Genomic DNA, 25,189 nt, shown 5'->3' with positions numbered 1-25,189 from the left:
GTATTCCTTAGTTGAGTGTATAATAAGATACTTATTGATTTCACACTATAGATATGGGTCAAAATTCAGAAGTGATATGAAAATACACTTTTATACCTTTAGTCAATAACAGTGAGTGAAGATATTTCCATCAAACTAACTGAACATTATATCCTGCCCCATTCTTACAAGCACACAAAATAGCTACAAATGGGAACAATTTAACTTTTTTGCTCTAAGAAATACCCAGAGAAAGCATGTAGGGAAGACACTAATATGATCAGTACTACACTACATAGGAGGCCCTAAAGTGGGAGCTCACTTTACACTTTATTGTTAAGGTTAGGGTATTTTTACTTTTTACATCTGGAAAATAACAAACAGTAATAATAAAAATAGAAAAAACTGTCAGTTAACTCAACCTGTGACAAGCCCACTTCAATTTCCATCAGTAAAAAAATAATTGAGAGCTAGCCTACAAATAAAATACATATGTGGCTTTTTAGATTACACCTTTTAGTGCAGTGCAAATTACTGTTGTTGTTAAGCGCTGTTGAGTGAGTTCCAACCAATCATGACCTTGTATAGGGTTTCTGAGGAGCATATGATGGGTTTGAACCAGTGACCTTGGGGCTAGAAGTCCAGTGTTTACTTTACAGCCCACAAATAAATCCTCAAATTTACAGTGGTGGTTATGTGCCACTGAGTCGGTTCCAACACATAGCGATCCTGTATGGGGTATGGGAGCAGAAATCATCATCTTTCTCCCATGGAGCAGTTGGTAGATTGAAACTACTGACCTTGAGGTTAGCAGCCCAACTCATAACCTACTATGCTCCCAGGGCTTCTTAAAATTGATAGCATCTACTTAAAAAAAGATAACATTTAAAAAGGATATAGGAAATAATGGATATCAGCAACAAGGCCTTTAAATTTTAAGTTTCAAAGCCTTTTCCACTGTATAAGCCAGTAAGAGAAACTGAAGCTACAGGAATGATATTCTAGTAGAGACCACTCAATGTTTCCCTAAGGCAACTTTACTCCTTCTTACTCACAAAAACCTAATTTTACTGAGGGTGTGCCCAGCTGAAAAGGTATTTCCTAGCCTACCTTATGGGAGTGTGGTGGCTCTGTAGGATAAGCATTGGACTGGGAACCCAAGGTCAGTGGTTCAAGTCCACCAGTGGTCCGGAGTGAGAAAGATGAGACTTCCTGCTCCTGCAAAGATTTACAGCCTCGGAAACCCTATAAAGGGTCACTATGAATCTGAACTGACTCAGTGGCACTTAACAACAATAACAACAGCTTCTCTTACAGGTAGGAGGTAACCACATGACTAAGTATTAAGTATTCCAGGAAAACTGACTCAGCTAGCAGGAACACAGAGGCTGTGATGGCCACATTATGACCATGAGATGAGTCTGAGGTTGGAAATGAAAGATGGTTGAGACATTGACAACACAATGGAGACACCACAGTAGTCTTGGACATCTCTTGTCTAAGCCACTGTCAGATCTGTAAACTGTAGCCATTAATAATCATATTGAAAACAGACACATGACTGTTAATTTGCTAACAATCCTGAAAAAAAAAAAAAAATCAACTCATTTTTACAAATAAGGAAACTGAGTCTCAGAGAAGTTATTAAGCTTTCCTAAGATTACAGGGTTGCTGCACACTGGGTTTAAACTCTAGGTACATTTAGTCTCACACTGTTCTTTGCAATGTTAATTATGCTATATAGTCTATAAACATAATGTTTTACACACTATTTTGGTGAGTAATGAGTGACTGAGTTCGTAAAAGCTCATAAGAGGCCATCTAAGGTGCACCTATTGGTCTCTCCCTGTCCAGAGGAAAGAAGAATGTTCAAAACTGAAGATGCCTGGAAACAACTGTCCAATGGACTAATGGACCACAGGTACATCAATGTGCACTACCCTGGGACTATAAGAGCTAGATGGTGTTCAGCTACCACAACCAACTGTTCTGAAAGGAATCACTTTAGAAGGTCCTAGATAGAGTGGGAGGAAATGTGGAACAAAATTCAAAACCATAAAAAAGACCAAGCTTACTGGTCAGACAGAGACCTCGGGTGGAAACCTGAGGCTGTGATCTTTGGTCACTCTTAAGGTCTGGAACTTAACTCACCCCCATGCCTCAATTATCAGCCAGGCAATGATAAGTATATTGAGGGACAACAACACTCGTGAGCTATGCCCACCACAGAATGGTCAATCAATTGAAATCAAATGGACAGCAATAACCTAAGGACAAAATTCAGAAGAGTGGAGACAGAAGGAATGGAAACAGGAAACACAGGGAGGAAGGATGGGAAGTGATCCTGAGGGGATTGTGACAGAGATGAAACAAAGTATGATTTGTCGAATGTAAAATGAATGATCTGCTTTGTAAACTTTGTAAACTCAATTCACAATAAAAAAGTTTAAAAAATGTAATTAAAAATATATTAATTACCACAACTACTTATTCTGTACTCCTTGCATTGAAATTCCAAAGGATCAAACCACAACCAAAATACTCACTTTCCAAATACTGTGTACTTCATGTCCAAATGTGGCTGCTTGCCATAGGTGATGAAGAACTGGGATCCATTGGTGTTTGGGCCATTATTAGCCATGGATACAACACCTCTAACGTTGTGCTAAAAAGACAGACCAGTTAATTTATATTTATATAAAAAAGATTCCAACTATAACTGAAATAAGACATACACTCTTTGCTGTTGTTAGGTGCAATTGAGTTGATTCTGAATCCTAGTGACCCTATGTAAAACAAAATAAAACACTGCCTGGTCATGTGACAGGCTCACAATCGTTGCTATGCTTAAGCCAATTGCTGCAGCCATTGCGTAAATCTATTTTATTAAGATCTTTTTCTTTTTTGGTCACCCTCCACTTTCCCAAGCAAGATGTCCTCCCGGGACTGGTCCCTCCTGACAATATGTCCAAAATGAATGAGATGAAGTTTCAACATCTCTTCATAGAAGCTATACTTCTTCAAGACAGGTTTGTTCTTTGTTCTGGCAGTCCATGGTACTTTCAATATTCTTTGCCAACACCATATTTCAAATGCATCCATTCTTTCTCATTCTTTATTCACTGCCCAGCTTTCACATGCATACAAGCTGATTAACAATACCATGGATTGGGTTAGGTGCACCTTAGTCTTCAGAGTGACATATTTGCTTTTTAATATTTTATAAAGAGGTCTTTTGCAGATTTGTCCAATGCAAGACATTGTTTGATTTCTTGACTGCCTCTTCCTTGGGAGTTGACTGTGGATCCAAGTAAAATGAAATCCTGACAGCTTTTCTCTATTCTCAATATTTATCATGCTGCTGCTTATTGGTCCAGTTGTGAGGATTTTTATGTTGAGGTATAATTCATACTGAAGACTCTAGATGCTGATCTTCATCAGTGAGTGCTTCAAGTCTTCTTCATTTTCAGAAAGCAAGATTGGTTATCTGAATATAATAGCAAATTCTTAATGAGTTTTCCCTCCAATCATGACGCTGTGTTCTTTATATAATTCAGCTTCTCAGATTTGTTCACCATACAGATTAAGTACAGTGAAAGGGTAAAACCTTGATGCATGCCTCTCCTGATTTTAAACCACACACTGTCCCTTTGTTCCATTCAAAGAACTGCCTCTTGGTCTATATAGTGAAGACAATGAGTGTTCTGGAATTCTCATTCTTCCCAATGTTATCTATAATTTATGAGCTATATATAGACTAATACTTTTGCATAGTCATTAAATTACAGATGGGTATCTGTCATGGAGAAAATGGTGTCCCCCTCAAACATGCGTCAGTTTGGCTGGGCCATGATTCTCAGTGGTTTGTCAGTTTTGTAATGATGTAATATGGCAGTTATACGATGATCCCCCATGATGTGATCTGATGTGATAAACTTTTAAGATGATGACGGGTGGGTTACAGTACAAAACCCTCAATCCCATCACAACCCGGATCTTATGTCCTGAGTTTCCCAGAGGTGTGGTGGTCTGCAAAACCTTTTATCTTGTTGTTAAGTGCCGTTGAGTTGGTTCTAACTCATAGCAACCCTGTGTAGGGGTTCTGAAGCTTTAAAACATTGTGAGAGCAAAAAGCCTGATCTGTCTCCTGCAGAGTGGCTGGTGGGCTTGAACCTTGTATTTAGCAGTCCAGTGCTTATCATGTGGAGTCACTGAGCTCCCCTTTTACTCTTACAAAAGATATAAAAGGAGAGCGATAGATGAACCTACTATCACAAGAAAGAAGAGCCTGGAATGACGTGAGTCGTTCGGACCTGGTTCCCCTGCATTGTTAAGCTCCTGGGGTGTGGTTGTTAAGTACAGTTGAGTCAGCTCCGAGTCACAGTGACCTTATGTACAATAGAACGAACACTGTGCAGTCCTGCACCATCCTCACAATCATCGTTAAGCTTAAACTCATTACTACTGCCACTCCACCTGGCTGGAGGCTCCCTCTTCCTTGCTGTCTCTCCACTATACCAAACATGGTGTCTTTCTCCAGACACTGGTCCCTTCTGATGATATATGCGAAGTATGAGAGACAAGTCTCCACATCCTGGCCTCTATGGAGCATTCTGGTTGTACTTCTTCCAAAGCAGAAGGTTTTTTTTCTAGAAGTCTATGGTACTTTCAATATTCTCAATGCTATAATTAAAATGTATCAATTCTATGGTCTTCCTTATTCACTGTCCAATATTCACATGCATATGAAACTATTGAGAATAATATGGTTCGGGTCAGGTACAACTTAGTCCTCAAACTGACATCTTTGTTCTTCAACACCTTAAAGCGGTCTTGTGCATATTTGCCCAATGCAACACGTCATTTAATTTGCTGGCTGATGTTTCCAGGAGTGTTGATTATGGATTCATGAAAAATGAAGTCTTTGACAACTTTAATATTTTTCCATTTATCATGCTATTTTTTGGAGCAGTGGTGAGGATTTTTGTTTTCTTTACATTGAGGTGCAATCCATACCAAAGGCTGTGGTGTTTAATCTTCATCAGCAAGTATTTTAAGTACTCTTTGCTTTCAGCAAGCAAGGGTGTATCATCTGTATATAACAGGTTGTTGATGAGTCTTCATTCATTCCTGATGCCATGTTCTTCATATAATCCAGCTTCTTGGATTATTTGCTCAGCATGCAGACTGAATAAGTACGGAGAAAGAATACAACCATGAAAAACACCTTTCCTGATTTTAAAACATTCAGTGTCCCCTTGTTCTGTTCAAACAACTGCCTCTTTGTCTATGTACAGAATCCTCATGATCACAATTAAGTGTTCTGGAATACGCATTCTTTTCAATATTGTCCACAGCTTGTAATGATCCAATCAATTGAAAGCCTTAGTCAATAAAACACAGGTAAATATCTTTCTGGTGTTCTCTGCTTTCAGGCAAGATCCATCTGACACGGGCAATGATATCCCTTGTTCCATGTCCTGGTCTGAATCTAGCTTGCACCTCTGATAGTTCATTGTCAATATAATGTTGTAGCAGTTTTTGAATTATGTTTGGCAAAATTTTACTTGCATGTGGTATTAATGATATTGTCCGATGTTTTCTGCATTCTGTTGGGTGACCTCTCTTTGGAATGGGCACAAATATGGATGTCTTCCAATCAGCTGGCCAGGTAGCTGTCTTCTAAATTTCTTGGCATAGATGAATTAAGTGCCTTCAGTACTACATCAGTTTGTTGAAAGACTTCAATTTGTATTCCATCAATTCCTGGAGACTTGTTCATTGCCATGCCTTCAGTGCACCTTGGACTTATTCTTTAAGTAGCACTGGTTTTTTTTGATCATATGCTATCTTTTAAAATGGTTGAACATCAACCATTTCTTTTCAGTATTGACTCTGTGCATTTCTTCCATCTTCTTTTGATACTACCTACTTCCTTCAATGGAATCCTGGTGTGGCACTGTGGACTAACGCATCAGACTGCAAAGTTATTTGAACTATAAGGTCAGTGGTTCAAGCTCACCAGCTGCTCCTTGTAAACACTATACTGGGTCACTATGGGTTGGAATCGACTTGACAGCACTTAACAACAATATTTTACCCGAAGAATCCTTCAATACTACAATTCAAGGCTTGATTTGTTTTCCTTCAGTTCTTTTAGCTTGAGAAATGATAAGCGTGTTCTGCCTTTCATTCTACCTTTTGCTTCTCTAACTCCAGGTCTCTGTACGTTTCATACTAATATCTGACTTTGTCTTCTGGAACTGCCCTTTGAATTTTCTGTTCAGCTTTATTTTTTTAAGGCATTATTTTTTCCATTTACTTTAGCATCTCTATGCTGGAGAGCATGTTTCAGAGTCTCTTCTGATAATTCATTTTGGCCTTTTTTGTATTTCTTGTCTTCTTAATGACCTTTTGCTTTCTTCCTGTATGATGTTGTTGTTACCCCACAACTCTTGTGCTCTTCCATCATTAGTGTCTAATGCATCAAATCTGTACTTGAAATGATCTCTAAATTCAGGTGGATATGTTCAAGGTATGATTTTAGCTCTTGTGGACTTGTTTTAATTTTCTTTAGCTTCAGCCTGAACTTGCATATGAGAAATTGATGGTCTGTTCCACAAATCTGCCCCTGGCCTTGTTTTGGCTGATGATATGGAGCTTTCCTACTGTCTCTTCCCACAAATGTAGTCAATTTGATTTCTGTGTATTCTATCTGGTGAGGTCCATGTGTATTTATGTTGTTTTAAAAAGAAATTTGAAAAGCAAGCAAAAATTAAAATAAATAAATAAAAGGATATTTGCAATGAGTAAGTCTTGCAAAATTCTATCATGTGATATCCAGCATCGTTTCTATCACCAAGGCCATATTTTGCAACTACTGATCCTTCCTCTTTGTTTCCAATCTTTGCATTTCAATCACCAGCAATGATCAATACATCTTGATTGCATGTTTCATCTATTTTAACTGAAAAAGTTGATAGAATTCTTCAATTTCATCCTCACTGGCTTTAGTTGTTGGTGAGTAATTTGAGTAGTAGTCTTCCTTGTAGGCATATATATGTTAACCTATCACAAACAGCTTTATACTTTAAATGGATCTTGAAATGTTCTTTTTAAAGATGAATGCAACACCATTCCTTTTTAATCTGTCATTCTTGGCATAGTAAATCATATATTTGTCAGATTCTAAATGGCCAATACCAGTCCATTTCAGGTCATTAATACCTAGATACAGATCTTTATGGGTTCCATTTCCTTTTTGACAACTTTAAATTTCCTAGATTCATAGTTCATACATTCCAAGTTCTGATTATTAATATATGTTTACAGCTTTTTCTCCTTATTGTGAGTTGTGCCCCATCAAGAAATAAAGGTCCAAAAGCTCTATTCCTCTAGTGTCATCATGGTCAACCACTTTGAGGAGGCAGCACTGCCCAAGTCATATTTTGAGTACCTTCCAACCTGTGGGATTTATATTCTGGCACGATATCTGACAGTATTCTGGTGTTACTGACCATGTCTCAATATTCAATATTCTGGTGCTATCTGACAGTGTTCCACTGCTATTCATAAATTTTCAGTGGCTAAATATTCAGAAGTATTCTGCCTCTCCTTCTTCCTAGTCAGTCTCAGTCTGGAAGCTCACCTGAAACCTGTCTACCACGGGCGACCCTGCAGGTATTTAACCTAACGGTGGCACAGCTTCCAGCATCACAGCAACACGTAAACCACCACAGTACGACAAACTGACAGACACACAGTGGTGTGAAGCTCCTAAATTCAAGGAAAGGTTGATACCAAGACTCTTCAAGGAATGGAGATGGATGCTAAAAGGAGACTACGATCTTTTCCCAGAGCTGGTATGGTACTCTGAATTCAGACTTCAAACCTCCTAAACTCAGAGAAAACATACCTGCTTGTTAATGTTCTCCACATGTGCTATTTCTGTTATAGCAGCACTAGAGAACTAAGATAACATTTTTCTGGTATTCTCTGCTTTCAGACAAGCTTCATCTGGCACCAGCAGTGACATCACTCATTCTACATCCTCTTTTGAATCTGGCTTGAATTTTTGGCAGTTTTCTTTTAATGTACTGCTGCAACAATTTTTGAATTATGTTCAGCAAAATTTTACTTGTGTCTGATATTAACAATAAAGGTCAATAATTTCCACCTTCTGAAAATTATGGAATTTGTGTCCATTGTAGAATGGGCACAAATATGGATCTCTTCCATATTGGCCAGACAGCTGTTTTCCAAATGCTTGGCATACATGAACACCTTGTTTCCTGCATTGCATCCATTTGTTGAAGCATCTCAGTTGGTTCTCTGTCAATTCTTAAAACCTTGTTTTTCATCTATTCCTTCAGTGCAGGTTGGACTTCTTGCTTTAATACCACTGTTTCTCAATCAAATGCCACCTCCTGAACTGACTGAACATTGACCAATTCATTTTGGTGCAGTGACTTGGTGTTTTCCTTCTATCTTCTTTTGATGCTTACTGATTCATTATTTTGTCCATGCAATCCTTCAACATTGCAATTCAAGGTTTGGATATTTTCTTCCAACCTTTCGGTATGAGGTATATCAAGTGTCATTTTCTCTTTTGGGTTTCTAACTCCAAGTCTGGCACATTTCATTATAATACTTTATGTTGTCTTCTCAAGATGCCCTTTGAAATCTTCAGTTCAGCTCTTTTACATCATCATTTCTCTCATTTGCTTTGGCTACTCTATATTTAAAAGCCAGTTTTAAGAGTATTTTCTTACATCATTTGGTCTTTTCTTTTTTTCCTGTCTTTTTAATGACCTCTTGCTTTTTTCAGTCTGATGTCCACATTTCTTAATATGTAAGGGACCAAGAAAACATTTACCCGGTTTCTCTCTATCAAGACTGATAAGGTTCTGTATCACTCAAATCCCTAAAACCTTCTATGTAAATTGTTTATATATCAAATCATACTCCTCAATTAATTTCATTTTCACTTTGGAGAAAGACAGTCACAAACACTTTCAGCAACACCAATGTAGAATAGAAACAGTCCTTACATTTATATTAAAGAATGGTGTATTGGCATGAAATGATCAGGAGGACAACAAAACCCACACCCTCAAGATTTCTTCAACATACACTGGACTCTGTTAGTTTCTTTATCTGTAAAACAAGGGAGGTTGTACGAGTTCAGGGGTCTCTTTATATTTCAAAACTCACAAGGATCAGACAGATAATAAATAGATAATAAACTAGGCAGAATGCATAGAGAGTATGGTAGAAACTGGAAAAATGAAGAGTATATCTCTTGTCTTTTTAATTTTTTTATTTTTAAACAACACATTTGTGGGTCTTCAACTAATAGGGAGTAAGGTCATAACTCCAGGACTGGCTAATCTAAGAAAAGACTCATATAGTTCATTCATGATATTTGTTATATAAGAGACTGTTATAAGAAGTAGAAGGGCCTTCTTCAGGAAAACCCCTTTCCAAGACTGAAACGCAAAGGGAACACACGAGCACGCTTGTCAGTTCACTGGTGACCATGTTGGTCTACTTGTGAGTGGAAGTGGGGGAAAGGCAGTAACAAAGACAAGGGCTAACTTCAACCATGTTCCACAGACTCCTGTCAGCCTTGAGATGAGAGAAAGAAGAAGAAGGGCTGATTGGTTTGAAGTTTCAGGAGACTTGGGAACTCCTGAGTCCATGAACACTGACTTAGCCACTAGGGGCTAGAGCTGAGAGTGAAGCATCCAACTGATCTGAAGTAAGGGGAGGCGCACAAGAACACTAAACTTGCAGACAGTACACAATTGACCTAGCTTGGATAGCTTGATGATCAGAAATCAACTAGAAGAAGATAAAGAAGTTTGATAGAGAAAACAAGTGTAAATTGCTAGTCTGATGAACTTGACCTTTGCTTATGGATGTAGTTGCTCAAAATACCAAGAGGGAAGGAGTCTTCACATCAAGGATTAAGCCTATCTTCTCAGTACATAAGGCTGATAGGGACAGGCAACTCAGACATTGGTGGCTCATCAGCCGCTCCTTGGAAAACTTAATACAGGGCTGCTATGGCTTGGAACTGACTCAACAGCACTTAACAACAACCTAAAATGGGGGGACTATAAAGGTATGAGGACTCCTGGTGTGGTGCTGTAGGATCAGCATTGGAATGTGAACCACAAGGTTGGCAGTTCAAAACCACCAGCTGCTCCATGGAAACCCTATACAGGGTCAGAAACAACTTGATGGCACTTAATAACAACAACAACAATGTAAAGGTACGAAGTGGCTGGCTTACAAGTTTTCAAGAGTGAGTTTAGTTTCAGAGTGAAGTGGGGAGGGTAGAATTGCCACTGAATAGTTTTCATCTTGTCTAGACAGGTCTGGTGACAGGGCATGGGGATAGGATTCTTTTGATTCCATGGTGAATAATTGCTTTCATGACTAATTACAACTGTCACAACTGTAAAGGTAGATGATGTGTAACAAAAAAGGGGCAGTAGTTAATCTTACATTCCAGGAACAGAGGGCCATCAAGGTCCTCATGCCTTTACAGCTGCGCCCCCCACCGCTCCTTTAAAGTCTGTTGTTGTTATTGTTAAGTACCATCAAAAGGGAAGAGCATGAGCTGAGCCTGGGAGCCTAACCAGAGAAACAGTGACACCAGAAACAGAGGCAAAGGTGATTGCATGGAGAGATAGAGCAGCTGAGGACTCTAGACTTGTGGAAAGAAAAAGGTTGTGTGCCAGTGGGCAAGAGAAAGGCAGAATGTGCCCTTTGGTTGTTTAAATGATTATTCATGTGTGTTTTGTATACATAAAAAACAAAACAAAAAAAGGTGGTGCATGTAGGGGATTGTAATCATTGCAATGAAACCAAATACAATTGGTTGAGTGTAAAACTGATATTCTGCCATGTAAACTATCACTCAGTTCACAATAAAAGCTTTTGAAAAAAAAAAAGAATTAGAAGGGCCTTACAAATAAAGAAATCCTGAAGGCATGACCAAGAACCATGATAATGGTTTAAGAAGGTGATCAAATATAAAATATGCTACAGAAACTCCACAGATTACTCTTTAGCTTTTCAGCAGGTCCAACTAATTAGATGAGCCAGAGAGATGCAGCCACATCAAAACCTAAAGGCTTTCTTGGCTCCTAAAAGGTAGTTCCCAATCAAACTTAATGTGAAACATATACAAGAACATATGTATCAGTTGTATAAATATCCATTAACCTACTTCCCAACTTTATGAAGTAAAATGTACCAATACTATTGCATATAAATAGATGCTCCTCTTCTGACTCTTTAGAGGTAAATAGCTATTCTATTTATATATGCCTTAACAACACATTGTATATTCTGCCTAAATAACAAATGGCACACTATTTCCTTTTGTTTGTTGCTAAACTCTCTATAAAATAGTATTGTACTTGGTAGTTCTGGAACTTGATTTGCATACTTAATATTATGTTTCTAAGAGTCATACATGTATGTCACTGCAGTTCACTGACTTTTTTAAGTTCATTGATTTTTTGACCTGCTCTACATTATTTCATTATTTAGTAGACTCTATATTTATCCATGCTATAACATTTAGGTTGTTTCTGGACCTCTGCTTTTACAATCAGTACTCTAGAACGCTCTTGAACATGTCTTCTGGTATACATATACATGAGTTTATCTTCAGTAACCATTTAGCACTGGAATTTCTGGGTCACAGAGTATGTGAAAGTTCAATATATATATTTACTGTATAAGGCAGTGGTTTTTAACTCTGTCTGCACTGAAATATCCCGGGAACTTTATATATAATCAAGCTCCTAAGCAGTCCTATGCATTGTTTTTAGGGGAAGGTATAGGATGAGATTAGAGCTCGACTTTCAATATTTGTAAAACTTCCAGAGGACTGTGTCATAGACAATGTTGAAAACTACTGGTATAGGATGATAGATTAGGGTTATGGAAGCAGTTATTAATCCATGTTTTTTTTAAAAAATAGCTTAGTTTTTAATTCAGGGGAAGGATGGCTTTTAAAGTCTATCACCTCTCAATGCAAGCTCCTGTAACAAAAGTAGTACTGTAATACGATAAAAAAGACAAATGAAGATGAAAGAAATTATCCCTAGTCCCACAGATTAAATATCACATGATTTTTATTATAGATAGAATTTGAGCTAGATATATTTTCATGTCACTGAAATACAATGTAAGTTATATATTCGGATTGAGGAGCATTTATGTATCTTTCTTTTTTAAACTACAAATTTTATAATTTAAATTATAAAGTTATCATTATACAAATATAGAAAGGCCACACAATAAACTGTTAACTGAAGTTATGTCTGGAAGTGGAGCTCACTTATTTTTTATAGGCATTTTCTAGCTTTTTATTTTTAGAAAAAAAATTTTTTCTATAGAAAGTGTGAAAAATATGGAAAAATCTATAGCAAAGGAAATAAAAATCCCTAATTTACCAAGGTGCGGAATGATTTATATATTCTTCTCTTTAACAGTTGAAATTTACTGTAGACATTGAGCTTAAACATCTAACAGAAGATGATAAATTTGGGGCTTGGTGATGAGTGGTATCTTCAAGCAGAAAGTTTGATAGCCTATCCTCTCTACACTCAAAAAAAGTCAGTGACTCATGGCCTTTGCATAGCTAAGCAAACAGTTCAGGTTGGAACATTTAAAAAAGTTAATTTAATATCAAGATCCATGTGATACAGAGATTCCAATATATATGTCTGGCTCAAATCGGGCTGCTAACCTCAGGGTCAGCAGTTCGAAACTATCAGCTGTTCCGTGGGAGAAAAATGAGTCGTTCTGTTCCTATAAAGATTTACAGCCCTGGAAACCTTGTACAGGGTTGCTATGGGTCAGAACCAACACCACAGCACATAACAACAACATAATTGCCATTTATAGTTTCTCTCTAATATCATTTACTACCAAGTGTGGAAAAACTACCAAAAAGGGGCAAAAAAATAAAAAAATTTAAAAAATTAAAATATATACACACACTCAGAAAGGACTTCAAAAAACTCATGGAATAATTTCATTATTTTTCAATTCTATTTTCCCATAAACTTTTTGAAGGCACCTCAAATATTTCCTCCACCACTCATCTGTCAGTTTGTCATACTCTAGTAGCAATTCTGTTGCTGTGATTCTGGAAGCTATGTCATGAATATTTTAAATACCATCAGGATTGCTCATGATGGACAGGTTTCAGCTGAGCTTCCAGATGAAGACAGACTAGGAAGAAGGAGAGATGGACTACTTGACTATTTAGTCACTGAAGACCTTATGAAAAGCAGTGGAACACCGTCAGCACCAGAATAGTGTCAAGTACAGTGCTAGAAGATGAGCCCCTCAGGTTGGAAGGCACTCAAAATATGACCAGGGAAGAGATGTCATCTCAAAGTAGAGGTGACCATGATGACATGAATGGACAACTCAAAATGAGGAGAAACAGCTGTAAATATACATGAATAATCGGAACTAGGAATGTACGAAATAGGAATCTAGGAAAATTTGAAGCTGTCAAAAGTGAAATGGAGTCCATTCTAGGTACTAATGTGCTGAAATGGATTGGGATTGGCCATGTGGACTCTGACAACTATATGGTTTACTATGCCACTAGAATTTTAAATACCAGCAGCGTCACTCATAATGCACAGGTTTTAGGTGAGCATCCAGACAGATTAGGAAGGAGGACAGACAGATTACTTCTGGATATTGAGTCACTGAAAACATTATGAATAGCAATGAAACACTGTCAGATAATACCAGAATATTGAATACTGAAACATGACGAAGAGCACCAGAATATTGTCAAATATAGTGCCAGAAAATGAGCCCCTGAGGTTGGAAGACCGGGGAAGAGCTGCTTCCTCAAAGCAGAATCAACGGTGGTGACGCTAAAGGAGTAACTTCTGGGACCTTCCTTTGCTGATGGGCACAACTCAAAATGAAGAGAAACAACTGCTGTTGTTGTTGTTATGTGCCGTGGAGTCTGTTCCGACCCATAGCGACCCTGTACAGGGTTTCCGAGGCTGTAAATCTTTACGGGAGCAGAAAGCATCATCCTTCTCCCGCAGAACAGCTGGTAGTTTTGAAATGCTGACCTTGCGGTTTGCAGCCCAATTCCTAAGAGCTCCTTAGAAACAACTGTAAGCATCCATTAATAATTGGAACATGGAATGTATGAAGCATAAATCTAGGAAAACTGCAAATTGTCAAAAATGAAATGGAGCATATAATCATCGAAATCCTAGGCATTAGTGATTTGAAATGGACTGGTATTGGCCATTTTCAATCTGACAATTACATGGGAATGACAAATTAAGGAGGAATGGTGTCTCATTCATCATCAAAAAGAACATATAAAGATCTGTCTTGAAGTACAATGCTGTCTGTGATAGGATAATATGTGAGTTAATGTGCTGGTCTGTAAAGTCAGTTTGCAAGGTTGGGGGTTCTAGCTCACCAGTCACTCCTCAGAAACCCTATACAGGGTCATTATGGGTTGGAACCGATTTGAGGGCACTTAATGACAACAAAAACAAGAAGACCAGTTAATACAACTATTATTCAAATTTACGCACCAACCTCTAAAGTCAATGATGATGAAATTCAAGAATTCTACCAACTTCTTCAGTCTGAAATTGATCAAATATGCAATCAAGATGTGTTGATAATTACTGGCGACTGGAATGCAAAGGTTGGAAACAAAGAGAAAAAAAGATCAGTAGTTGGAAAGTATGGTCTTGGTACTAGGAATGATGATGGTGATTGCATGATAAAATTTTGCAAGATCAGTGACTTGTTCATTGCAAACACCTTTTTCAAACAACATAAAAGATGGCTATACACATTGACCTCACCAGATAGACTATACAGAAATCACTTGACTACATCTGTGGAAAGAGATGGTGGAAAAACTCCATATTAGCATCCAAAATAAAACAAGGGGCAGATTGTGGAACAGACCATCAACTGCTCATATGCAAGCTCAGGTTGAAGCAGAAGAAAACAAAAACAAGTCCACGAGAGCCAAAATATGACCTTGATTATATTCCACCTAAATTTAGAGATTACCTCAAGATATGATGCCTTAAAGACACTAAAGACTGAAAACTAGTAGAGTTGTTGGATAACATCAAGAAAATCATACATGAAGGAAGCAAAAGGTAGACAAGAAGACAAAGACCAAAATGAATGTCAGAAGAGACTCTGAAACTTGCTCTCCAGCATAGAGATGCTAAAGTAAATGGAATAAATAAGGATGTAAAAGAGCTAAACATAAAATTTCAAAGAGCAGCTCAAGAAGACAAGTGTACAAAGACCTGGAGGTAGAATGCCAAAAGAAAAACACACTCAGCACTTCTCAAGCTGAGGAAACTGAAGGGAAAAAAATTAAGCCTCAATTTGCAATATTAAAGAATTCTAAGGACAAAATAATGTTAAGCCTCAATTTGCAATATTAAAGAATTCTAAGGACAAAATAATGAATGATGCAGAAAGCATCAAAAGGAATATACAGAGTCACTATACCAAAGAGAAATGGTCAATGTTCAATGATTTCAAGAGGTAGCATATGATCAAGAGCCAATGATACTGAAGGAAGAAATCGAATGTGCATTGAAGTCATTGGCAAAAAACAAGGCACCAGGAATTGATGGAATACAAATTGAAATCTTTCAACAAACTGAAGGATCACTGGAGGCATTTACTCATCTATGCCAAGAAATATGGAAGACAACTACCTAGCCAACTGACTGGAATAGATCCATATTTGTGCCCATTCCAAAAAGAAGTGACCCAATGGATGTGGAAATCATCAAAAAAATTATCATTAATATAATATTAAACTTTTGATAAAGATAATACAAAAAAGGCGGCAACCATACATTGACAGAGAACTTCCAGAGGTTCAAGCTGGATTCAGAAGAGGATTTGGAATGAGGGATATCACTGCTGACATGAGATGGATCTTGGGTGAAAGCAGAGAATACCAGAAAGATGTTTACATGTGCTTTATTGACTACACAAAGGCTTTCAATTGTGTGGATCATGACAAGCTATGGACAACACTGTGGAGAATGAGTATTCAAGAACACTTAACTGTGTTCATGAGGCCAAGAGGCAGTTGTTCCTCTTGGATTAAAGGAACACTGAATGGTTTAAAATTACAAAAGGTGTGCACCAGGGTTGAATTTTTTCACCATATGTATTCAATGTGCATGCCAAGCAAATAATTTGAGAAACTGGATTATATGAAGAAAAATATGGCATCAGGATTGGAGGAAGGCTCATTAATAACCTGCACATGCAGATGACACAACCTTGCTTTCTGAAAGCAAAAGGACTTAAAATACTAATGAAGACCAAAGACCGCAGCGTTCAGTATGGGTTGTATCTCAATGTAAAGAAAACAAAAATCCTTACTATGTAACCAATTAACAACATCCATATCGATGGAGAAAAGATTGAAGTTGTCAACGATTTCATTTTGTTTGGATCAATCAACAACACTCATGGAAGCAGAAATCAAGAAATCAAACGATGTATTGCATTAGGCAAATCTGCTGCACAAGACTTCCTTGAAAGTGTTGAAGGGCAAACACGTCACTTTATTTTGAGGACTAAGGTGGGACTGACCTAAGCTATGGTATTTTCAATAACCTCATATGCATATGAAAGTTGGACAAAGAATAAGGAAGACTGTAGAAGAATTGATGCATTTAAGTTATGGTGTTGGAGAAGAATATTAAAAGTACAATGGACTGCCAAAAGAACAAACCGATCTATGTTGGAAGAAGTACAGCCAGGAATGCTCCTTAGAGGTCAGCATGGACAGACTTCATCTCTCATACTTCAGACATGTTATCAGTAGGGACCAGTCCCTGGAGAAGGATACATGTTTAGTAAAGTAGAGGATTGGAGAAAAAGAGGAAAACCCCTAACAAGATGGACTGGCACAGTGGCAGCAGTAATGGGCTCAAATGTAGCAACGACTGTGAGTTTGGCACAGGACGTGGAAGTGTTTCATTCTGTTGTGCATAGGGTCACTATGAGTCGCTACTGACATGATGGGACCTAACAACAATAACAACATATATTTCCTTACTAATGATGTGGATACACATTACAACAACATACTTCTCAACATTTCCAAGTGTAACCAAGTCATCAGGAAATAGATTGTGAAGCACTGGGGATATACCTTAAGATATTCACTGTATTCATCCTCAAACTTCTTGCCCCAGATACTGCTACCTCCTCTTCCAGTACCTATATTATAACACAAGCAAACAAAAAACAAGTATGCACTGAAAGTTGAAAAAGATTCTTGGGGTAGGGTTGGGGGTTTAAGAGACTCTTATTTGTATTTTCTAAAATTTAAGGGCTAGTTTTAGGGGTAGGTGCTAATGTTGTTTCTAAGTGTCATCAAGTAGATTCTGACTCATAGTAACCCTGGATAGGGTTTTTGAGGAGCAGCTGGTGGGTTTGAACTGCTGATCTTGTGGTTCTTAGACCAGTTGCTGATCCTACAGTGTAACACCAGCTAGTAGCTTCTGTTTAAAAATTTCTTGTTATGGTAAGATACGCTGATTATAAAAATCCACATGGTTTTCTTTTTCTATTCTTCTGATACCCTCTTTTTCACTCTATATACCCAATCACCTTGATATCAATTAATGGAATAACTTACCTGTTGGATCTCCTGTTTGAACCATGAAACCCTTGATATTTCTATGGAATAAACAGCCATTGTAGTAATTACTGGCACAAAGAGCCAAGAAATTCTAGAAAGTAAAAATGATTGGAAATGACTGAGAAATGATGCAGCCGATAAGAACTAATCATATTTACTGATTACACTATTTAGCAAAATATCAAATGAAAACTTTCTGATATATATTACTTTGGATAATGTTACTGCCCTGCTTACACTCTGGCTTCCTTCTGCTTTTAGAATTCAATACAAAAGCTTCAAAAGGGCCTAATAGGGCCTGCATGACCTGGCTTACCTTCCCGTCTTATAAGAGACTGTACTCATCCCTGTTGCTTTCTAAGTTAACCCCATCACTTTTCTGGTAATTCGCTCCAAAGAAGCAGGCTTTCCCACCTCAAGGCCTTTGCTCCTGCTGTTTCTGTATCTGCAGTGTTCTTCTTACATCTTTTCCCAAGAAGAGGCCTTCATTACCTACAGTTCTAGTAACACTTGGTAGCTGGGCCTGCCCTCACCCTCCTCCCTTTACTAGTTCCTTCTCCATTCTTCTCTATTATAACACTTGATTTATTTCTTTCAAAGCATAATGTTGTTGTTGTTGCTAAGTGCCATCAAGGTGGTTCTGATCCATAGTAACCCTGTATAGGGTTTCCAAGGAGCAGCTGGTGAGCTTGAACCACCGACCTTGCAGTTCAAACAGCTTTGCAGTTTGGTGCATTAACCCACAGCGCCCCACCAGGACTCTTCAAAGCATAATAACCCTCTAAAATTACTTGGCCCTATCCTTGCTGTTTTCATTGCTAGAATACAAGCTCCATGAAGGCAAGGGGTGTCTTCTGCTCATCACTTCATCTCTAGATCTTACCAAGATAGCCTTTCATAAATAACTACTGAATAAATGCTTATATACAACTGATTCATTTTCCTTCTTTGTCATTCACACAAGTGAAATAATGTGTACAACAGGGCTCTTATCTTATTCTAAGAATTATCTACCTTTCCTGAGGAAAATGAATCAAAAGAAAAAGAGGTGTCAGCTGCTCTATGCTTGTTAGTTGACATCCAGTCAACTCCACAGGGTTTTCAACTGTGACCCTTAGGGAGATTGCCAGGCTTGTCTTTGGAGGCATTTCTGGGTAGGTTCCAACGAGCAATCTTTCAACTAGGATTCAAGTGCTTAACTATGTACATTACACAGGGACTCCTACTCTATGCTTAGAGAAAAATTATCTACCTTTTCTCTGATTCACCTTTGCTATCAAGAAACGAGAAAAATCAAGTCAGAAATTATGATGGCTGGCTCTTCATAACCATGATTTCATTGAAAAGTTTTTTCCTGTTGTTATTGTTTTACGTGGTTCAATTTCAAATTGGCTACCCTAGTGAATGAAACTCATTTTTAATTTGTAAATAATGGTACTTACTTCACAGGTTTTAGGTGTCCTCTCACAAAAGACTTCTATTTTAATATCACCTACATCTGTATGTAATGTCACAGACTAAAAGGGAGAGAGAATTTGAGAATAAGATTTCTTCAGGTGACTTTATGAACTGTTATTATTTCCCTGACTGGATATCCAAAATGACAATCTGAATAAAAGCAGAAAGACCACAGTAGTCCTTCTTCTCTCCAGTTTTAGTCACCCACTGTCAACTGCAGCCTGGAAATGGTAAATGAGCAGTGTGAGGAAATCTCCATGCCATCCTCTGGCATAGCCGCTACCAACCCATTGTTGTGGTTAAGCACTTACTGTTCATAATTTATAGACGAAATTTTAGGGTTTGGTACTATCCATGATCTCACACATCGACTAGATGTCTTGGAATATATCTCCCATGGATAAGTGGGGTCTATTAACACAGCAACGCTGAGAAATGAGGTATACTTCTCTAAAAGTTAATAGAACAGCAGGAAAAAAAAAATCCACCATAAGATAGATCTAAATGATAAGGTAAAAAGGTATCTATTGGAAGCAAATAATGAGATGGAATTAATTATTTTACATTTGCATTTTTCATCAGTAAAAACATTATGTTAGTATTACTGATTTATATGGCAAATCCCCACTATCACTAACATACACCGGAAATTGCAGAAAGCCCACAATTTCTACCATTTCCTTATATAATTTCATGCTGAGAAACAAGGCTAAAAATCACTTTCTTTCTTGACTACAAACAACAAACATAAAAAGCATCAGTGTTTCTAGATGCTGTATGTAGAGGGAACAATCATGCAAGAAATGGCATGATTGTTCCTTCTACATACAGCATCTAGAAACACACTGTATCTTTCGTACAGTGGTATCTACTTTTTTGGTAAGTTGTTTATTGCTTTATCACCTTATTCCAGAGAGGGGTAAATGATTTGAAGGCTTCCTTTTTCCTTTCTCTTACAACAATACCTAACAGAAAGAAGGTATGGTCATGTGGAAAATAGAGGATGGGGTGTGGGTGGAGAAGGACACTACTGTCCTTGTTTATCTTGTACTTCAAGTTGCCAAACTTAAACTCGAAGTAAAAGGATCCAATTAAAATGACCATACCTGGTTATGCTGTATACCCAATTCTCCCTTTCCATCTCTAGCCTGTCTTTGCATTAAAGGCAAATTCTGTGCATGTAGAGTGAAAACACGAAAGAATTAAAAAATAAATAAGCAATTTTGTTTTTGTTTTGTCTCTCCAACTTGGTGTTAAAATTTTCATGCAGTTTTATTTCCAATGACTGAATTTCTACAACTCGTTATTATTACACACATTCATAAGAATTCTACAGAACTTACCATTCTTGATGGTTTCAAAAGTAATTTCTCACAGTGCTTCTTAGAAAGCCTGAGTCTGCTAGCAAAAGAAATAAAAAAGAATTAAGTTCTGCTTATCTTTGCTGAATATTTACAAGGAAAAGAGTAAAGCATTCCCATACAAATCCGTTTACAGACATGGTGAGCAGGCCCCTACTCGATTCCCGCCACCGAATCTACCTCCACTCGGTCACTCTTCTTCAAGAACGTGCTTGAAAGTTTTCTTAAAACTCAGGCAAACTCCCGCCTAACGATGAATGCTTTCTTTCACTCAACATCTGCATGGCTAATTCCTTCACCTTTAAGTCTCTGCTCAAATGTCATTGATCTGAAGATCCGATTTAACATTCGTCTAACCCTCGTACATATTTCATTTTCCATTAACACTTATCACTAACATACTATATACTTTCATTACTTATTATGTCTATGAACAACACTCCAATTCCTAATGTTCACGAGGACGTATCACAAGAACTAAAATAGTGCCCAGTATACTGTAGAACAGCTGCTCCTCGGAAACCCTACTCAGGGCACTTAACAATATTCTAGTCCTCTGGTAGCGTAGTGGTTACGAATCGGGCTGCGAACCTTAAGGTCTGCGGTTCGAAACTACCAGCTGCTCTGCGGGAGAAAGATGAGGCTTTCTACTCCCGTAAGGATTTACACCCTCGGAAACCCTATACAGGGTCGCTATGGGTCGGAACCGACTCAACGGCACTTAACAACAACAACAAGTCCTAGTGTGGCGCTGTAGCATAAGCACTCGACCACAAGGTCAGTTAGACCCACAGATGGGCTGTTCAAACTCACCAGCCGCTCCTTGGAAACCCTATACAGGGTTGATATGAGTCGGAATCGACTCGACGGTACTTAACAATAGCAACATACTGTAGTCATTGTCTAACGTTGTAGAATAAGCACTGGACTACTAACCATGAGATCCGTGGTTCAAACCCACCAGATGCTCCTTGGGAACCCTATATATGGTCATATGAGTCGGACCGACTCGGTAACACTGAACTGTACTGTAGTAAAACTACCGTAGTTAGTGCTCAAACTACAGTAACACTGTAGTAACAAAATACCGTAGTTAGTCCTCACCTTAAATAAGCGAATGAAAGAATTAATGATGTTGTCTGTACTTACCTCACCAATTCAATTATGCACAGCTGTTGCATAAAACAGAAAAGAAGCGGTGATACCGGTGATACCTGTACAGATACACGCCACTGAAAGCGTTCACTGGACCATCGGAAGTTAAGCGCGAGCCTAATAAGAAAGGACGCGCCTTTCCTCAATTCCCGCCCCAGTCGTCCGCCCACTTGGCTCGAACCAAATCGGCTAGATCTGTGGGGACCATAGAATACAACTGACCGTGAAAGAGCGCTTCATTAATAATTACACTAAGAGAAGACGCATAACACGGAACTATTTTGGGCCACCTCCAGAAGTGGTCTCAGCTGTAAAACGGAACGGACCACTTCCGCCCTGTTCTTTTCCTGGCCCTACTTCCACAACACTGGGCGCTCCCGCGCAGTCACGGAAATGACCTTTGAGGGGGCGTTCCCAGGGCCGGTGAGTAGTAGAACTCGTATTTGAAACCCCTGTGGAACTTTGAGGCGGTCCAGGTAGTCCTCGTGAAGTTGATTGCGTTCATAGCGACCCTAAAGGACAGAGCAGACTCTACGGTTTGTAGGGCTGCAAACTTTACAAAAGCAGATTGCCACATTTTTCTCCTGCAGAGTGGCTGGAGCAGCTGGTGGGTTCAATAGCCAATCTTTTAGTAAGCAGCCAAGCGCTTAACCATTGGGCGCTCAGGTTAAGCTATGGTTGGGCCACCAGGGCTCCTTCTAGTCATAGACTATGACTGTTTGAATGTAGGGAAAGGAAGTGGATGCTGACGTTGGAGTAGAGAACACTCCTGCCAGAGCATACATGGGTTCTGACTCCGGGATTTACTGGCTGTACTACCAGGCGCTCTTTGTTGTGTCCGTTGTGTCTGTAGCGACCCAGTATAGGGGTTCCAAGGAGCGACTGATGAGTTTGAACCACCGACTCTGTGGTTCAAACCGACTTTGCAGTCCTGTCCTTATCCTATTGCGCCACTCGTCCTTTTTGTTATTAAACGCCATTGAGTCGATTCTGACTCATAGCAACCCTGTATACGGTTTCTTAAAAGCGGCTGGTGAGTTTGAACCGCCGACCTTGCAGCTCAAACTGACTTTGAGGTCAAATGCTTGTCCTACAGCGTCACACTATGACTTTGTTGTTGTTAAGTGTTGTTGAGTCTACTCCGACTCAGCGAACCTGTATGGGGTTTCCAAGGAACAGCTAGTGAGTTTGAATTGCCGACTTTGTGGTTCAAACCAACCTTGAGGTCCAATGATTTATCCCAGAGCACCACACCAGAACTCCAGAACTGCATTTTCGTGTTCTGGAAAAGCCGCTGCAGCGGGAATGAAATGAAGGGTACATGAGGTAACTTGAGAGGGGGATGTTTGCCGGTAATGCGCTGGGCTGCAAAGTTGGTTTGAACCACAAGGTCTGCGATTCAAACTCATCAGCTGCTCCTTGGAAACCCTGTATAGGATCGCTTTGGGTGGGAACCGACTGGATGACGCTTAACAACAACATAGCAATCACAGTGATTACTCTAAGTCTGTCATTGTTATTGGCACTTTTACTTTTCTAGTGAATCCTATGAGCTGGGCACTAGTATTTACATTTAAAATTTTTTTTTCCCATGAAACTGCAAGGGGAAAGTGATTTATCGTAGTTTGTCGTAATTGCTGTTTGAAGCCACATAAACTGTTTGAAGTTTCCTAATCTATGAAATTGAAATGTTCCATAATGTTTCCAAGGTCTCTTTCAAATACAACAGTGAATAACTAAAAAACTGACCTGGTATCCCACTGGGACTTCACTTTACCAAAAGTCTATGAATATAAGGCGCTCTAGTAGCATAGTGGTTACAAATCGGGCTGCGAACCGCAAGGTCAACAGTTTAAAACTACCAGCTGTAATGCGGGAGAAAGATGAGGCTTTCTGCGCCTGTAAAGATGTACAGCCTCGGAAACCCTGTACAGGGTCGCTGTGAGTCGGAATCGACTCGACAGCACTTAACAACAACAATATATATTATGGCACTGTAAGATAAGCACTGGACTGCTAACTATAAGGTTGGTGGTTCAAACCCACCAGCCACTCCATGGCACTTAACACATATATATAAATATGTGTAGGTATGGCGCTGTGGGTTAATGTGCCAGACTGCAAAACCGTTTGCACTGCAAGGTTGGCGGTTCAAGCTCACCAACTGCTCCTTGGAAACCCTATACAGGGTCGCTATGGGTTGGAACCAACTCAACGGCACTTCACAACAACAGCATATATATCGGTAAGTGCCCTTGAATCGACTCTGACTCATAGCAACCCTGTATAGGGTTGCTTAGGAGCAACTGGTAGATTTGAACCATGTATCTTGTTAGCAGTCCAGTGCTTATCCTATAACTCCACACCAGCATTTCATATATATATATATATTTGTTGTTGTTAAGTGCAATTGAGTCGATTCTGACCCATAGCGACCCTGTATAGGGTTTCCGAGGAGTTGCTGATGAGCTTGAACCGCCGACCTTGCAGTTCAAACGGCTTCACAGTCTGACACATTAACCACAGTGCCACACTATATGTGAATTATATGTATAATATAAAACACTTTTGCCAATATGTACTACCGTAACTCCAAATTCTGTAAGGAAGAAGTCTGTGCCAGTCTATGAGTAAACATTTAGTACCTGCCTAAATGTGGTTACGAATCGGGCTGCGAACCTTAAGGTCAGCGGTTCGAAACTACCAGCCGATCCGCGGGAGAAAGATGAGGCTTTCTACTCCCGTAAAGATTTACACCCTTGGAAACCCTGTACAGGGTCGCTATGGGTCGAAACTGACTCGACGGCACTTAACAACAACAACAAAATAATACTGGTGTGACACTGTGGTTAATGCACCAGACTGCAAAGCCATTTGAACTGCAAGATCGGTGGTTCGAGCTCACTTGCTACTCCTCGGAAACCCTATACAGGGTTGCTATGGGTTGGAACTGACTCGACAGCACTTTACAACAACAAATGTTATACTGAGATTTACAAGAAATAATTCTTTGTTCTCAGGTAGCTTTAGTATATTGGGGGAGAAGACAGGAATATAACATAAGAGTATAAAAGACAGCCATTGAAAAGTAAGATTTGTCAGGAAAAGCTTTATAAAGTAAGTTAAAGTGGACTTGAAGGAAAATATATAGAGAAGGGCAGAGGGTGTTTGAGGGCAGCGTTGAGGAGAACAAGAGCAAAGATGGTGTGGTGCACATTTGTGTTTAATATACCAGGTTTGTGCTTGGTGACTTTACATATATTAATTCATTTGGTTCTCTGGTGGCCTGTGAAGTAGATTTTAGTATCTCCATTTTGCAGATGAGAAAACAAGCTCAGAGAAGTTAAATCACTTGCCAAAGAGTCCATGTGCTGGTAAGTGGCAGAGCCAGTATATGAACCCAGGTCTGTCTACAACTCTTTTGTTCATATGTTTTGCTGCCTCAAAGGCCTAGGTCTAATGTGTACATGTGTGTCATTTTCTGTTTTTGTCATGTCAGATACTCATCTTT

The 25,189-nt window shown here is 38.9% G+C and overlaps 1 protein-coding gene across 1 annotated transcript in view; it reads right to left on the bottom strand.

Annotated features, from left to right (window-relative positions):
- The window catches only part of PPIL3 (peptidylprolyl isomerase (cyclophilin)-like 3), a 31,373-nt gene extending 11,937 nt beyond the window's left edge, over nucleotides 1-19,436 (bottom strand). The window contains exons 1-5 of the mRNA XM_006862036.1: nucleotides 19,371-19,436; nucleotides 19,147-19,221; nucleotides 17,702-17,795; nucleotides 17,213-17,280; nucleotides 2,526-2,644 (exon numbers count right to left, since the gene is read on the bottom strand). Coding sequence (XP_006862098.1) covers nucleotides 2,526-2,644; nucleotides 17,213-17,280; nucleotides 17,702-17,795; nucleotides 19,147-19,221; nucleotides 19,371-19,436 — 422 coding nt within the window. The remainder of the gene's footprint in view (nucleotides 1-2,525; nucleotides 2,645-17,212; nucleotides 17,281-17,701; nucleotides 17,796-19,146; nucleotides 19,222-19,370) is intronic.
- Nucleotides 19,437-25,189: the final 5,753 nt, after the last annotated feature.

The sequence above is a fragment of the Chrysochloris asiatica genome, unplaced genomic scaffold (genome assembly GCF_000296735.1).
Source record: "Chrysochloris asiatica unplaced genomic scaffold, ChrAsi1.0 scaffold00045, whole genome shotgun sequence".
NCBI classification, from domain to species: domain Eukaryota; kingdom Metazoa; phylum Chordata; class Mammalia; order Afrosoricida; family Chrysochloridae; genus Chrysochloris; species Chrysochloris asiatica.
This window is presented reverse-complemented; position numbering and strand designations above follow the sequence as displayed.